The sequence below is a fragment of the Manihot esculenta genome, chromosome 15 (assembly GCF_001659605.2).
Source record: "Manihot esculenta cultivar AM560-2 chromosome 15, M.esculenta_v8, whole genome shotgun sequence".
In the NCBI taxonomy this organism is placed as follows: Eukaryota; Viridiplantae; Streptophyta; class Magnoliopsida; order Malpighiales; family Euphorbiaceae; genus Manihot; species Manihot esculenta.
In genome coordinates, this window is record NC_035175.2 from 2,627,809 (window position 1) to 2,644,077 (window position 16,269).

Sequence of the window (16,269 nt, forward strand, 5' to 3'; positions counted from 1 at the left end):
TTTATATAATATCATACTGAGAAAGAATACTAGGAAGAGAAGATATGGGCATTGCATATTGCATCAAATCAAATAAGAAACTCTTGAATCCATGCTTGATATCTTAAAATTCTGCGAGGAAATCATTTTACTTTGGAATAGATTCTGCTTGATTTTTATACTTGTCAACTATAGTGATATAATTCCCATTAAACAGCCCTATCAAAAAAAAAAACCCATTGAACGATGGATTAGTTCAAGCGTGAGTTCTATATAATAAAATTTTGCAAAAATAATGGTGGTGATCGGTAGGAGTTAAGTATTCGGTTCAAACTAAAAAAATTGACCGAATTGAATTAATTTTAAAATTTAGTTTGATTTTTTTATTTAATTCGGTTCGATTCGATTTTTAATTTCAGAAATTTCGGTTAGTTCGATTTTGATGAGAAAAAATTGAAAAAATCAAATTGAATTGATTAGTAATAATAATATGTTATTTTCAATAATATAGAGAAATTAAATCATATTAAAATTAAAATATTTTAATTAAATTTTAAAATATTAAAAGTAAAGTCTAAAAAATAAAAAATTTATTTAAAATCGAAATCGATCAAATTGAATCGAATCAAACTGGTTCGGTTCGATTCGGTTTCGACTAAAATCGGTTCGGTTTAATTTTCATAAATACTAAAATTTCGGTTTTCGGTCTATTTAATTCGATTCGATCAAAACCGAACCGACCGAATTCTCAGCCCTATGGATCGGCACCTGGCAAATTACAGATACAAATGTGCTAGTAAATTACTTTGGAAAAGATAATAATATGAATATGAAATCAGTATGATAAAAGATAAATAATAATGTAACATATATATATATATATATATAGCATATAAATTAAATTTTAAAAGTAATATAGGTATCTCAAATATGCATGTTTTTTTTTAATTTTGAATTTTAGGAAAGGTTATGCAGCTTTAAGCCATAAGAATAACATATTTAGAAAACATGGGTAGTTATATTTTCATTTTCAATGTACCTTTAAAAGCTTGGAAAATCACCACAACTCGTTGATTATTATATAGGTAATTAGTAATTAAAGCAAGTAAACAATCTGCAATTGGCAAATACTATCAGGATAAGTATATATATATATATTATATGCTGAGCATATTAGCTATAAAACCTATATAACCTATGTCTGCATAAGATGTAAGGTATTAGAAATATATAATTAGGGTGTTTAAGTGTCCAATGACCCACGGCACTACTCATACAAATTTATAATTGAAGTGTTAGGTGTTCATTGGCCCACTTCATCCCGGATAGAGAGAACTCAATTTCCAATGATACGAAGAAAAGAGTAATTGCATAATTTGATTCCATCATCACAGCTAGTGCAAAGGACCAATGCTTAATTGAAAGGAGCAAGAAAAGTTTCTAAATAACAAACTAGTCATTTTCTTCATTGTCCATATCAATTGTAACTAATAACTACTGATGGGCAGCTGGCACTAATCAGATGTGGGATTGTCAAGAAATCAAGATATGGCAAGTTTGCAAAGAAAAGGCTATCGTCTGTGGGCAAAGCAAAGATGCTTATATGGAATTGGATTAAATGCACATCACACACACACAGATCCAAATCCATTTTCTTTTCTCTGGGCGAGATGCTTTTTATCCTTTTATAGTTTTATTTGTGAACCTTATGCAACACCTATGAAACCATGCAAAATGGTCCCCTCATATAAGCTACTGTTACTATATAGTGTTTAAGCTCATCTCTGGCTGATGTGTTGGTGCCCTCTACACTTCTTCTCAGTCACAGTGGGAGAGAATTGAAGCGTATGAAGGGTCCCCCACTCTCTTAGGGTCCAACCTAAAAAGGTTATTAATGCTCTTACAATATTTATATATAAAAACATTTGCTAACTTGTCTGCAAAACTGCATGTTGCCAAGCCTTGGCGTGACAATATTCAATTTGCATCACTAGGGACCACTCCTTACATCTTGCAGTTTATTTTATATTCATAGCTTTTTCAGAGTCTTCATATATTCCATCTCCAACTAAAATAAAAATTTCGTAAAATCCCCTTTAAATCTCCTCCTTTCCTCTTCTATTTATACTCCTTTATCCTCTCTTCTCTATATCCCATAACCACCAGATGAAGGACTACTTCAAGTACTGATACTGAAATAGGCCTTTCTCATTAATCTATGGGATACACTCTGAACTAAGTGTATTATGCGTCTTATCATCGTGCACCACTATCAGTTGAAGCTGCCAGCATGATCTTAGCTTCTCTTCCTCGTTGAGAAAAGATCAGATCATGTGGCAGTTTCACCCGTTGTTGGTCGTACGAGAAACCCTAATTCCACTCATAACCCTTATTTCCACTGTTATACTTACAAGGGCTATTAGGGTTTTCCTTGTTCAATCCCTAGAAAAGGTATGTGATCTTCTTGTACATGATATAGCCGCAACTGGGTTTTTTGGGTTTGCCTTTTCATGTATGTTTGTACAATTTATTGCTTCTTTTGTGTATTTGGTGCATTGATTTTAATGTTTCTTCATTTTTATTTTGTCAAGTACTCTAACTTACGCAGAAAAGTGTTTGCTCCTTGGCTTGTTAGGACTGTCAGTGACAGGATTTTTGCGTCTCGGTGCAGTTTAATGATTTCAAGATCTCCCATGATGCTTCGGTGATTGAGCCTTGACATTCTTTTAAATTGCCGTACATATTAATTTTGTTAATAAATTGGGTATGCATCTTCTATTTTCCTGGGTAGGATTCTAGCAAAGAATTTTCCTCCTGTTTACGATCTTCCAATCTTATATCTTTTAGTTTAGGGTTTTTATAATACTCTGTACGGTTTGGACCTATAAATTCTGCTCCAGGTTTCCAAATAATACTAGCGACTACTTGTATCGATAATCATACCTATAAATCCTGTTACATGATGCATCTGACAACTTATCATTTTTCAGTTGAGTTGGACTAAAGCCTAGGGTTCTGTGTGTGTGTGTGTGTGTTTGTGTGTGTGAGAGAGAGAGAGAGAGAGAGGTGAAGGCTATAAGAGAAGGGATGAGATTTACATGTGGGTTTATGGTTCACAGTGAATTAAATTAGCCCTAAAATTTCATGAGATAAGGGAAGTAAACGAATGAAGTATAATTCCAAAAATCTTTTGCACCCCTTAAAATTATGATCTAACATCACTTAATTGATCAACAATATTTCCAGCCAATTCAACTCATAAATTGGGAAATTAGAAAGCAGGTAGTTTCCTCCCCCTTAGGTTTTTGAGTCTTGCATTTCAGGATCTTATGGGGAAGATTCGTTCGGGCTCTAATTATAGTGAGCTGGATCTTGCTTGCTCAATGTCCAAGGTATATATATATATAATCTTTAAATTTCCTGATATAGTAATTGAGATGTATAACCAGCTGTCATAACTAATATGTCAATTAGAAAAAAGCGAAAAAAAAAAAAAAACGTTTTCGAAAACAATAAGGTGGAGGAACTCCATGACATATGGAGATGTTAAGTTACTATGACAATAGAACAGTAAGATATAAAATATATATTGTCCCATTTTAGAAGTTTACTCCGTGAAGAATCTATCAGACAAGAATCTCACTATTCTTTGTGTCATTTTTGCTTTTCCTGTTCACCTTCTTTTGTTTCTTCAGGTTTGAACTTTGAAGAAGATGGCGATGGTGAAACCAGTTAAAAATGAGAAGGTAAAAACATTTCAGTCTTTTTTTTTTTTTTTTGCTAATGGTTATTTTACTGTCACAAACTAAGAGAAATGCTGACTTGGAGCCCTTGAGATGAGCACAATTGCTGCATGTGAATAAAAGGAAAGCTTTGTTCGGAACTTCCAGGGTGAAGTTAAATATTTGAAATCTCTATAAATTTCTATTTTCATAATAACTATAATCCTAATTCTCTTAAGATTTTAGACCTCACATCTTACTATAAAACAACTTGCTTAAGTCTCCTTTGTTTGATGAACTTTGCCATAAGATGCCCAAATGTGCTGCTTCTTCACCGAGAACTTGGCACATACCCTGCTGTGAAGAAGGTTTTGGAAAATCAGTTGTAAAAAGGAAATAAATAGCCATAAGAACCTGCAAGTCCTTACATATGTAACTCTGTTTTTCATAAGAAACTTAAGATTACATATTCTTCTTTATGACAAGGACATATACATATATGCACATGGATTGTAGAGTGTAGAGAGAAAAATATTACATGATTATGCAAATTTGAAGTCTGATTTTCCATCAAGCTTGGTTGTTGGGGTTTGGCCCCTCTCTTTTGGCAGGAAGCTCTGAATGGAGAAGATTCCATATAGCTTTCTTTTTTGCTTGGCACCCAAATAAGCAAAAACGTCATTTGTTTGATTCTCCCAACTCTTTCCAGGGATTGCATTTGTCAGTTATCATCAATGAAAGACGTGATGTAGAGAATCCATTGACAAGGGCTTGTTACGTTCCATTTATGGGAGACCCATTATGCTTGACAATGGCAATGCAATTAATTGGTTTTCTGCAAGGAACCCGGGAATCGCTCGCGTTCAATTGTTGAAACTTGAAAGTGAGATTTCAGTGAAAAAGTTAAAAATTTGTGTGTATTAGAGAGAAAGGACAAGGAGATTATATGGTTTTGGAGATATATTTTACATATTGCGGTGCACAAATTTACATGCTTCCTCATTAATTTAATTCCAGGTAGACAAGTTAAGAAATTGATACAAGATATATAATATCAGTTAATTATTTTAGATCAAATAAAAATGAATTAAAAAATTAATTTTAGCCGATTTATTAATTATATAAAATAAAAAATTTTATTTATTTAATAAAAAAAACTTAAAATTCATAAATTAAATAACGTCAATTTACTTATACATATATAGTAATTAATAAAATATTAATTTTCATGTGAATTCTATCGTAACTAATAATTAATATATATTTATTAGACTGAAATTTTTGGGAGTATAAAGGGGCAAAATGATTTTAATCTCTAAGTAAATTGGTATAAAGCTTCTCTTACTGTCTACAGAATGGTGACATCACACAAGTTCATCTTGATATTCATAATTGAAAATTGTCTTGTTCATCAAGTCAAGTAGACTTGAATCGCAAAAGTGCACTTTGAGATTTATGGTTGCTTGAGAAAATCTTTTTGTCCATCGGATAAGCTAAGGTAAATGTCTTGAAAAAGCTGTAGAGGTTTATATTTTAAGCTCCTAAAAAAAAAAAAACCAACAGGTTGGGTGCTTCTAGTTGTTTAAATTTTATCATTTCAATATATCTACAAGCTAACTCAAAGCTACTATATTTAAATTGTTTTCTTAAACAATTAAATTCTAAATAAAGAGATTTAAGGAAGTGTTTTGATAGAAAAAATAGTTTATTAAAAAAATATAATGAAAGAGGGTAAAATACATATATTTACATATTTTTTAATAAGACATTAAAAATATATCATATTTTTTTAAAAAAAATTAAAATTTGTGTATTTTCTCTTCTTTATGTACTTCTACGTTTCTTATTTATTTACTAGTAATTATATTAAAAAAACTTTGCTTTGATATGATAGATTTGGAGGTTTTAATTTTACTACCTTTGCTTATAAAAACATAATCACATTTTATTAGACATTGTAAAATATGAGAAGATTAACATATAACATCTGCTCGTTGCATTTCTTTTTCAATTTTGATTTTGGTTGAATTTTTTTATAGTAATAATAACATTAAAATTATCATTATAATCGGATCTGATCTCTTGCTGATACAGAATGAGGTAAAATTTCCTACATATATAAGATTGATCAGAAATAAACATTAATTTACATGGCTTAACTTTGACATTCTTCCAAGATGAATGGTTACTCGAGACGACTACAACTATGACCTATATATTTCGGGTGTTTCTCCCACTTCTGATAAGCTTTTTCTAGGAACCATTGTACTCACTGATCTAAAATGGAACATCTGCACTCATGCATTCCGTGTATCCTTTCACATATACAAGGGAAATTTTTGTAATTGCTTCTCCTGCTACCCTCCTTGCTCTTCAACAATAAAACATTACTCTCTTCACGTTTTCCTTCAAGGCAGGCAATGGCCGTACTCCAGATTCTCCTACCCGTGTTCCCTTGCTACCATGCCCAGAACCAACTCCTGACGAACCATTTTCCTGCATTTCTGGCTCCATGTAAAATCGAGCGCGAAAAGCAGCCAAATGTGCATAATATGCTGGAGGAACTGCATGGAAAACCGCCAATCACCCACCAAAAGAAAAATTGAAGCTACAATCATGATTTTCTGTACTTGAATTAGACACAGACACAGTTAGGTGGGGGGGACACTTTCTAAAAGCTCCATATAATTTCAAACCTACGATCTTAAAAGAACGCATTCTGCTGTTTCATTAAACTAAAGCTCAGATAAATTCTCAAAGTGAACATAGATACTGTGCGATAAAAGACATACCGACAGAAACAGAGCGAGTGCATCTTGCATATGTATAGCATAGATTGTTTGTCAATGACTGGATTCCATCAGCAGTGAAGTTGTTTTCATCCCACAAAACATGGTAGTGAGCAGGCCGACTTGTTCCCTGTCACATTAGAATGAAGAACAAATTTATTAACTTGTAAAGCAGCAACACCACAATACCGTCTCTATATTTGTAAACGTAATAACATTTTGTATATGCCAGCTAAATCCTCGTCAATTTATCCCCTATTTCATTTCAAATAATTCCTCAACTAAGAAATAATCTAAAACCTAATACCATAGTGCAGCATCATGCAATCGCAATAAACAAAATATTAATAGAAGTTATAGGCTTACTCAAATCTCAAATTTTACATCCATTCCTATGACCAAAAGGCTTTCCTAGATTGGATTATGTTGGATTTAGATGGAGTATTTGTTTTGTCCATTGGTCTACTTCTATTGACAGAGAGAGGTTTACCTGAATACCAGCATGGCTACAGAGATAAAAATCAAATTCTGTAGGGTGACAGATTTTAGAGTCAACCACAGTACCTGAAAATTTAAAACAAAAGTAATCAGAAAAGAAAACAAAAATATTTCAAATTACAGAAATAAAAGAAGTAGAATGGTAACAGTAAGAAACTATAAAACTTACCAGGTAATATGTTCCCACTTTTGTCCGTGCTACTCCTATCCCTGTGGTTGTTAGCAAATAATCGAGTATGATGCCGTTTCTGTACAACTATGAAAGTCACAGGTGGTTGATAGTTTGGTTCTAAAGAGGCACAAGCCTGCAAGAAAAAATATTTATTAGAACCACAATCTTTCCATTTGTTGCACATAGTTTACTGGGAATATTACACATAAAATTATATTCTCACCTTCCGGATTGCATCTAATTCATAAAGCAGAACTTGATAGAATTGCCCTTCGCTAACACCATCCCTGTTCAAATTAAATGGCATGAGCATCACCATAAAAACTGAAGTGCAAAAAGTCTTAAGATGAGTAAAACAGTGCTGAAACCACAGGATATTATAGATCTGTGCAAGTTCTGTGTCAACATGGAAATTTCTGCCTTTGCGTTGGGAGTATTAACCTGTAGAATATAATCCTCAGCGGCTTCTGTCCTGTTGCCTTCCTAAAGGAAACCAGAAGATCTCTGTAGGAGAAATATATTATGGATCAAATAGCGACACTAGAAAAAATGATAGAAGAAATAAAAATAAAAAATAAGAACTCAGATGCCAACTCCAGAGATAAAATTCCTATACCTGATCATGCCCCCACTAACAGTTCCACGAACTGGATCTTGCCATGTTTTATACAAGTCTTGTATGAGTTCTTGTCTGTGAGCTTGAGCACAAACTAATCCAGCATATTTTGTCACTTCAGGCCAGTCTTGAGAAGCTACTACCTAGTAAGAAGACAAATATAAGCAACTGGGACCTCCACAATTACTAGGGCAAGAGTGATAAATGTCAATTTGAGAGAAATCATACTGCTGCAATTGAAGGGCTTGAGTCCTCCCCATTCTCTGGGTGAGTCACATCTGCTCCAAATATAATGGTTGGTATGTCACTAACTAATGGTATCCTGCAGCTAATGGCGTCTAAAAGGACAGTGTTTCTACCACCCATCTGCATAAGGAGGTGGAGGAAATTCAAAACATTAAACACTTTGAGGGTATGAATGATTCAGAAATAAAAATGATTAAGGATTAATTTTAGACAAAGGAAAACAAGCTCAAGATGCCCACAATTATGGTGTATATTCCTGGAATAACCAAATAGATGAATGTGTTAACATGGTAGTTCTAGCAACTTTATGAAGCAAGTAGAAGTATGTATTCATACCAAATGACAATCACTTATAGAATACTTCTTCAATCATTGTATAAAGAGTATTATCCCAAAGATCAAGAGAGGTAATCTAACCTTAACATTAATCTTCAGTGACACATTAGCCAAATACTGCTTGCTGATCTTGAAGACATGTTTTGTAAGACAGCATTGTGATATTAAACCAAGATCAGTTTCACATATCCGCTTAAGGTCACCTGAAAAGGAAGAATCATGTTGAATAAAAATGTCTGCTCTAGATCTCTTCATTTCTTCACCTCACTTGAAGTAAATTGGGCCCAAACTGAATTAAAAACTTAAATAAGCATAAATAACAATGACCACCAATTTGCGAAAACATATGGCATACCATAAAGGGATCCGTTGTTGTCGGGCAGAATAGCTAATAAAAGCTCTAGTTCTTTTCCTTTGGTTTTGCTCATAGAAGAATGATATACATGCTTCAAGGCTTTCTCTACTTGATCTGGCCTGGCATTGTAGATTGGAATAACAGGCTCTGGATTGAATTCCTACATAACAGGAACAAATCAACAATATCATAAAATGTAGGAAAGGGAAGAAAGAACGTTTTGATATAGCCCAGTGCACATAATTGCAACTTGGTAGAAAAATTACCATGCCAGATACTTGGCACATCTGAGCAAGTTCATTGCAAAATCCACGAGCAACACTTTCTTGAACACTCCTTGAAAAGTTTATACAAGCCCATCGGCTTACGGTCATCCCATTGATCATTTTCTGCATATACAGTTAGGGGTAAATAGAAATGAAGCTGAGAAAATTTCGAAACTGAGAAAATTTCTGATTTACAGGACCATCATATCGGACCAAAATATGATATAGTAATTCTAGAATTCTGAATTCTACAACGAGAAGTCATAGAACTTCCTAAGACATGCCCTGGTTAGTTTATCCAACAAAAGAAAACAATTAGAAAAAGCAGGTTGTTTCTAATTGCTAAATACATAGACGAAACAGTAAAGATTTAGCTAAAGTTGATTAGTACCAGTTATTCACATGAATCCAACATATGCAGTCTACTAGAATTTTAGGGAGATTGCAATTTGTGAGTACAATACCTTGTTCATCATGTTCCATTGCCCAACTTGTGGCAAACAGTCCTTTTCCCTTCCTGTTTCATGATATTTCAGCTGCAGAAAGAGTGCAATGAGGGATGAAAATGAATATGCTAATTATCCTTTCCTAAATTAGTATAGACACTAGGTAGAGAATAAATGCAGCATTACCCAAGGAGCAGGTAGAATTCGAGCTTCAACAGAAGCTAGCTTTTCACTGATTTTGATCCCAAACTCCTTTGCATAAGGATCTTGATCATAAGCATTATGCTGAACTGTCTGCTTGTGTTTCAACATGCATTAGAGATAAAAGGTCATGAAACAAATAAAAACCAAAAGAGCACAACATGCAAGATATAGGAACATAAATTACTCATCAGGGAAAAAAAAAAAGCAACCAGTTTAAGGAGGCAATTTTCCATTGTTTCCATTAACTATAGTGATGGTTTAATTAAATTAGATTCTTCAACATAATGAGATTCCAATGTTCCTTTTTTTTTTTGTCATTTGCTCCATGATCCATGATTTTACAAAGCTTCACCTAAACAGTTTGCATAGCATACTAGGTTCACAGATCTACCACGTCAAGTTCACGAAATTACCAATCTGAGAAAGAGAAATTATCAGAAATCACCAGTACCTGCAAAATGTCATTTTCTCGATCCCTCGGTCTTTGGCATGTAACTTTCAACAGTGCAGTAATTTGTCTCTCATTCAACCTTTTAGTGTATCGTTGACCTTCTACAATTTTGCATGCCTAGCAAAGCAATGTATATTCATAGAGGATTATCTAAAGAATGCGGAAAGTGAACTAAAACTAAAATAACAAGAAGAAACCAAAAATAAATGGTTCAGTAACCTTCACCTACCTCCATCGGGAGATAGTTTGCCTTCTTCTGGTTTCCTACTTGAAGGCAAGGGAGATGAGAATGCTGAATGGTGAAGCCATACATCTCTTGGAAGTACTCAACTACTGACTTCATAGTGGAGTTATCATCAACAGGAAATCTAAACAAGACAGCCTTTTACAATCAGACCACCAAGGAAGGTTTAAAGTTTTCATTGTTCCTTATTAAGAAGAGCCCGTATCTTCAAGGATTAGATATAATTAAGAGAGAATTAAACTTACACAAGTTCTCTTGTAGGTTGAGATGTCAATCCTGAGACACGATACTTTCTCCGTACATGTCCTCTATGAGTTACTTCAACTTTCACTCCCCTGAGGGCCTTTTTAATCTGGTAATTTATCACCAGTAACATACCATGTTATATTAAATAACAAGAAAATGATAAGATTGTTCAGGATTATAAACTGAAGTACCTTGATTCTATCAGAATCAGACAATGGTCTGGATAACACATCCTTGCCTAGAAGCTGGGCAACAAACTCAATTACAGGGAGAGGCTCGATGAATGCAGCAGAAGCCATATCTACATTACAACAAAGTAAAAAAGTGGGAAAAAGTAAAAGAAAATGAAAGATTATTTACGGATACTGTAAAAAAGTTCATTAGATATTTTAATATCTATTCATTCGTTTACCAATATTTAAAGAGAGGCCCATTTGTGTAGGCCTTATACTCTGGTAAAACCCACACCAAGACTCCAAGCCATCACCAAGCCGTTGTGGTGCTCTAATATCTGGTGAAAAGAAGGATCTTCCTATGGGACAGTACCTTTACAGAAAGTAGAAAAGCTTTAAATTTTAGCTTATGCTTTGCTTATTAAGAACTTATACAGTTCCAACACAATCATAGAACTTCATGAGAAATCATACCTCTTTGTTGAGAGCTCTCTCAATACAATGTCAAGAATTTGTAAAGCTTCCTGTGGAGCATCAGCACGTTTACCAGCTAAAAATTGACCCAAATGATGCATATTGGCCCTTGCTACAAACTTGATCACCACTTTGTACTCTCTCTCTCTCCTGAAAATTTGAATGTTGGTCCAGTAGAATTACTTATTATATGAGGAGATAAAATCAAAGCAAAAAATTGGCATGCATTATATACAGTACAGAGAATTTATCCCTTCTGTCTCTTTTTTCTTTTTGTTACTGTTTTCCATTAGATCTTAATTATATACTGAAACCGAACTTGCTCAATAGAGCATAGTGAAAGAAGCTTGCAAAATTAAAATTCAGAATGGGAATGAATGGAGCCAAAGCATAATTAATTAAAAAAAATTTTACTTAGGGCCATTGATTCCATCCTCCTCATCAACTAGCTTAATCGTGAATTCCTTCCAAGCAAAGGGAAGTTGCCCAGCTGTGTACAGACTCTTTCTGCCATCGTAAGCAGGAAGTCTCATTCCTAAGTCAGATTCTTTGTAAAGCCTCACAAGCTCTGCCATGATAGCTCTGTTTGTAGTTCTTGATGCCACTTCAGGAGTTATGGTAACCTGCAGGAATCAGAAGAGAACGAAAAAAGGGAAATAAACAATAAGAACAAAAACTACCGTCTATGAGATAAAACAGAACCCTATTTAATTCATTCTGCAATGTACAGCAAAAGTAAGACCAATGGCATGAACATGTCCACTGTCAGATTAATGGCCACAAATTTGCAAGGACATAAATTTTCTATACAAAGGAAAATAAGGGAAAAAAAAAAGGCCAAAGGATGAAACAAAGAAAACACAAGTTTAAAACTCTGCATCAGCGTATTAACAGCCGTATTTAATGCAAGAACCCTTGAGAGAGAGGGAGCAATAAGAAGTATTCATGTTCAATGTCAGATTAAGGGCCCCGATTGGTATACCAGAAAAACAAAATTAGAAAAATAAAGAAAAGCGAATCCTCTTCAGTATATTTACAGCCATGTTAATGTAAAAACTAAAACCCCATCGAGGACAGTAACTTACATCATATTGGTTCAAGTCCTTGTCTGGTAATTCTGCGAAGAAATGGTTGGCCTTAACAACACACTTTGTCCCCATTTGACCATAACCAGGCCTAGCAGCGTAACTCAAAGACTTGCTAGAAGTAGGGAACCCCAAACCCATCTCTATTTCACAAGTACTTCCAGCATTTCCAATAGAACCATTTGGAGCACTTGCCAAGAGATCACCTGCTGGATTCACAGGCTTATGTGCCAAAGTACACGGCCTTGAACTGGGTCTCATACCGGCATCTCCTTGGTCAGACTTTCTACCACCTCTGCCTCTTCTCCTTCCTCTGTTTTTTGCTGGAGGTAAGGTCTGGTTCTGAGTTTTGCTGTTGTGGGTTTCCTGAGGTGGAGGTCCCTTGCCATTTTGGGAAGTTTTAGGGTGTTTTTGAGGATGGTTCATAGTGTTCTGCAAGTGGGTTTTAATCACTAAGTGCTGCTCTGAGCTCTCTTTCATTTGCCTTATAGGCATTGCGGATTTCCCCCCCCCCCCCCTCCTTTCGCTCTTCGCTCGCTGAAACTTACACGCAAAGCCCAAAAGCTGGTGTTCAAAACAGTAAAGGTTCAGCAAATGGCAGAAATATACTTTCTTTCCCTTCTAGCCTTTCCACATTTGCCTCACAGATTTAAGATTTTAGGCTATTTTCTTCGCTGGAAAAAACATAAACACAGAAAAGGAAAATGCATGTCAGCCAAGAGACCAAAAACTGTAGGTGTAAAGAAATAGGAATAATAATGATGATGATGTAAAGAAATAGGAATCAACTAATGATGATGAAGCATAGTTGTTCACACCACAAGTAAAAGGGTATTGGAGATTGTCTAGGCCTTTGTTGCACATTACAAGCATTACTATTCCTTCGAAAATTTTGGAACCCAAAATGTTGACCTCTGTTTCAACAGATAAACCCACAGAAACAAATTAAAAACAAACCAAAACCCAAAAACAAAGAGTCCCAGTTCCCATCTGACTGGTCATATTGCAGAACCCTTGAGTGAAGATTTTCAAGTAGTGTAAAAAGAGTAGGCAAGTTTTAGTTTTGTATATTTTATTTTTGGAGAAACTTGGAAGTAAGTAATTCTTATCCTTGAATCTATGTTTCAAATTCTAAAAAACCAAGTGAAAGGAAATCAAAACTCGAAATCCCAACAAGACAATCAGCTCTGCAACTCGAGTAATAATAAAATGCAAAGAAATAACTCAACATCTCCAGCTACAAACCCAAAATCTTCCTTTAGATGATTCTATTAGCAAACGACTGACCATGAATCAGACAGACAAAGACAATCAATAAAGCAAAAAAAAAAAAATGAAAAATAAAAAAAATGCTGGTAGAAAGCCAAGAAATAGATATAACCAGTTGACGAAACCATATTCTTAAAATCTGTCCCTACCCAAACTGAAAATCTGTGAGGGGAAAAAATCACACAGAAGATGAATACAACCAAGCAGATAAAAACACAAGAAAGCACAAAAATAATAAAAAAAAAAGAGTTATTTTTTAATAGATTTTTGAAACCACAAGACTACACAGAAGAAAACAAAAGGCAACAAGAAGAAGGTATATGCAAAGAGAAGGAATAAACCTTGAAAAGGGAAGTAAAATCACTATCCCAAGGATATCCAAAAATTTATTGCCTGGATAGAAATGAAGCAACGACAAATACCAACTTCACAACTCGCAACAGTCGACCAACTCCTAACTCAGTAACCATGAAATGAAGGGAATCAAAGAGCTTGAGAGAGAGAGATAGAGAGAGAAACGCGCACTGAGATTTCAGAGATGGGTGGCAAAGAACGTGATTGGATTAAAAGAGACGCAAAAGTGGAGATAAAGTTGGTATTTTTTTTCTAAACAAAAAAATAATAATAATTCAAGAGTTAATTTCTCAGAGAGAGTAAAGAAAAGGAGAGAAGGAGAGACGATGATGATGAATCTTAATACACGCATGCAAGTGCCTTTGGTGTTTTCTTTATCACGTGTAAAAGGCTTGAGGCCACTGCCACCCCCCCTCCCCCTTCCCCTCCACTGCTTTTATAAATTAGCCTCTCTCTATCTCTACGGTGTTCTTGACTGATCGCGCAGCCTCGGGGAAGTACCATGACCAAGTATATAACGTAATTTAAAGAGTATATATATATATAGAGAGAGAGAGAGAAAGGGAAAGTGATGGTGGGGAAGGCGTCTTACTATGCTCCAAAACAGCCATCTCTCACTATTATAAAAACCAATCATGCACAGTAGAAGAATAATTCGAACTTGCAGTCCTCTCTCTCGCAGACTTCTCCATATGTTACATTTCCCTTCCTCTCGTGCTTTTATTTTCTTTTTCTTTTTATTTATAATGGTCTCTCTCTAGTCCCCATGTAATGCTAGCTAGCTTAGCTCCTCCTCCCATGTATCCTTTTTATGTATGCCTCCACCACCCACCTCACCCTTTGCCAAGTTCTTTAACGGTCCATTCAATGGGTCCTTTAGAACTCCGGGTCCACATTTTTTACAAAAAAAAAAAAAAATTCTCTCTTTATGGACCCATTTGGCTTTTTGTATTAATGGTCTGATGATGAATCAAGTAGGTTGGTACTTCACTTCATGACCCTGCCATACCATGTATATGATGCATTGCATGCACCCATTTAAACCTGATTTGCTTTGTTTTTTAATAATTGTTGAGTTCTTAGGTTGTAATACCAGCATTTTTTTCCCATTTGGTCTGGGAAACAAAACATTAAGAAGGTACGGAGATAAGTCATGATCATAGGCATAGGGTGGTTAAGTGGGTAGACAAGTACTTGATGCTAGCCTTGGATTTTTCTTTACTAAATTTTTAAAAATATATATTGAAATATAAAAAGAGAATAGTTGTGATGAATGAGGACAAGGAAAAAAAAGAGAAAGAAGCAATAGGGTGATGAAAGGAGTAGTCATTGCATATCATGACATCCTGGACTTAGGAGGAGGCGGAAATTGGGTCCCACTTAAGAGGACATATTATTCTTAGTGGGGAAATCAAACTAAAGCCGTTTCTCTTTATTTACAAAATTAAACCTTCAAATTAAATTACATGACTTAATATCTTCTGCACAGATAAAATTATATTGTGATTAATAAGAAAAACTAAACTTTTTTGGTAGTTTTGTGATTATTACTTTGTTGAACATAATTTGATGTGTTCTACCGAAACAATATCAAATTACCCTTCGCATTAAAAATATCTCTTTGTTAATTTTTTAAGTGTAATTGATTATTTTTATTTCATCATATGTTTTTAAAATCAACGAATATTGAAATAAATATATTTTTATTATCTACTCTTTAAAAGAAAAAAAAAAGACTATACTTGAAAATAAATTGAGCGAAAATCAATGATACTGGCTAGTACTCAAGCAGGGAAAAATCATATGCGGGAGATGAAAAGCTTAATAAGGATGATAGGACCACATGACATAGGATTCAATTGAGAAAGTCTAAAGATTAAGTGCCAGAAAATTGAGTAGAATCACAAGAAGATTTTGTAATGAGAATGGCATGGCGCCGATCCACGACATACAACAGCATAAATGAGAATGTACCCTTTTGTTGGACGGTTGTGGTTTAGAAGAATACACTAATCCGACATCACCATAAATGCACCCAAATCATTACTTCCACAGGCACAGGCACAGGCACAGGCACAGGCACAGGGGCAGGAGCCAGAAGGTGGTGAGTTTGGGAGTGGTGTATGGGCCTCTTTTGTTTTGACATGCAGGTGGGTTTTGGATAGTGCCTAACTACACCAAAAACCAGACTCATAGATTCATAGGTTGGGGACAAGCGATCCTATGATAGATGGACAGTGTTTGTTTTGTTTTGGTTGGTGTTTGCACTTAGGGATTTGTTTTATACCCAGGTAAAAATAGTGAAAGGGCATGTTTCACCGTGTTTAGTGTCATATAGTGGACA

The 16,269-nt window shown here is 34.7% G+C and overlaps 1 protein-coding gene and 1 long non-coding RNA gene across 4 annotated transcripts; one reads left to right on the top strand and one right to left on the bottom strand.

Moving 5' to 3' along the window:
* Positions 1-1,806: 1,806 nt before the first annotated feature.
* LOC110601224 lies at positions 1,807-4,687 on the top strand. Its single transcript, XR_002485789.2, has 2 exons — positions 1,807-2,430; positions 2,615-4,687. It is a non-coding gene; the product is annotated as an uncharacterized LOC110601224 (long non-coding RNA).
* A 1,110-nt stretch (positions 4,688-5,797) lies between these two features.
* LOC110601956 (protein argonaute 10) lies at positions 5,798-14,701 on the bottom strand. 3 transcript variants are annotated; one of them, XM_021739371.2, is made up of 22 exons: positions 14,518-14,701; positions 12,303-12,976; positions 11,632-11,840; positions 11,218-11,367; positions 10,983-11,116; positions 10,762-10,871; positions 10,570-10,676; positions 10,310-10,448; positions 10,081-10,197; positions 9,612-9,719; positions 9,444-9,515; positions 8,980-9,102; positions 8,714-8,873; positions 8,440-8,561; positions 8,005-8,142; positions 7,777-7,919; positions 7,602-7,664; positions 7,384-7,447; positions 7,158-7,293; positions 6,981-7,054; positions 6,494-6,620; positions 5,798-6,265 (listed from the first exon to the last, which is right to left on the bottom strand). In XM_021739371.2, exons 2-22 carry the CDS (start codon positions 12,795-12,797, stop codon positions 6,075-6,077), a joined length of 2,982 nt encoding a protein of 993 aa, XP_021595063.1. In that variant the 5' UTR covers positions 12,798-12,976; positions 14,518-14,701; the 3' UTR covers positions 5,798-6,074. The 3 variants fall into 3 exon arrangements, with proteins under 3 accessions (XP_021595063.1, XP_021595062.1, XP_021595064.1); XM_021739370.2 differs by lacking the exon at positions 14,518-14,701 and adding an exon at positions 13,913-14,408; XM_021739372.2 differs by lacking the exon at positions 14,518-14,701 and adding an exon at positions 13,121-13,775.
* Between the last annotated feature and the right edge of the window lie 1,568 nt (positions 14,702-16,269).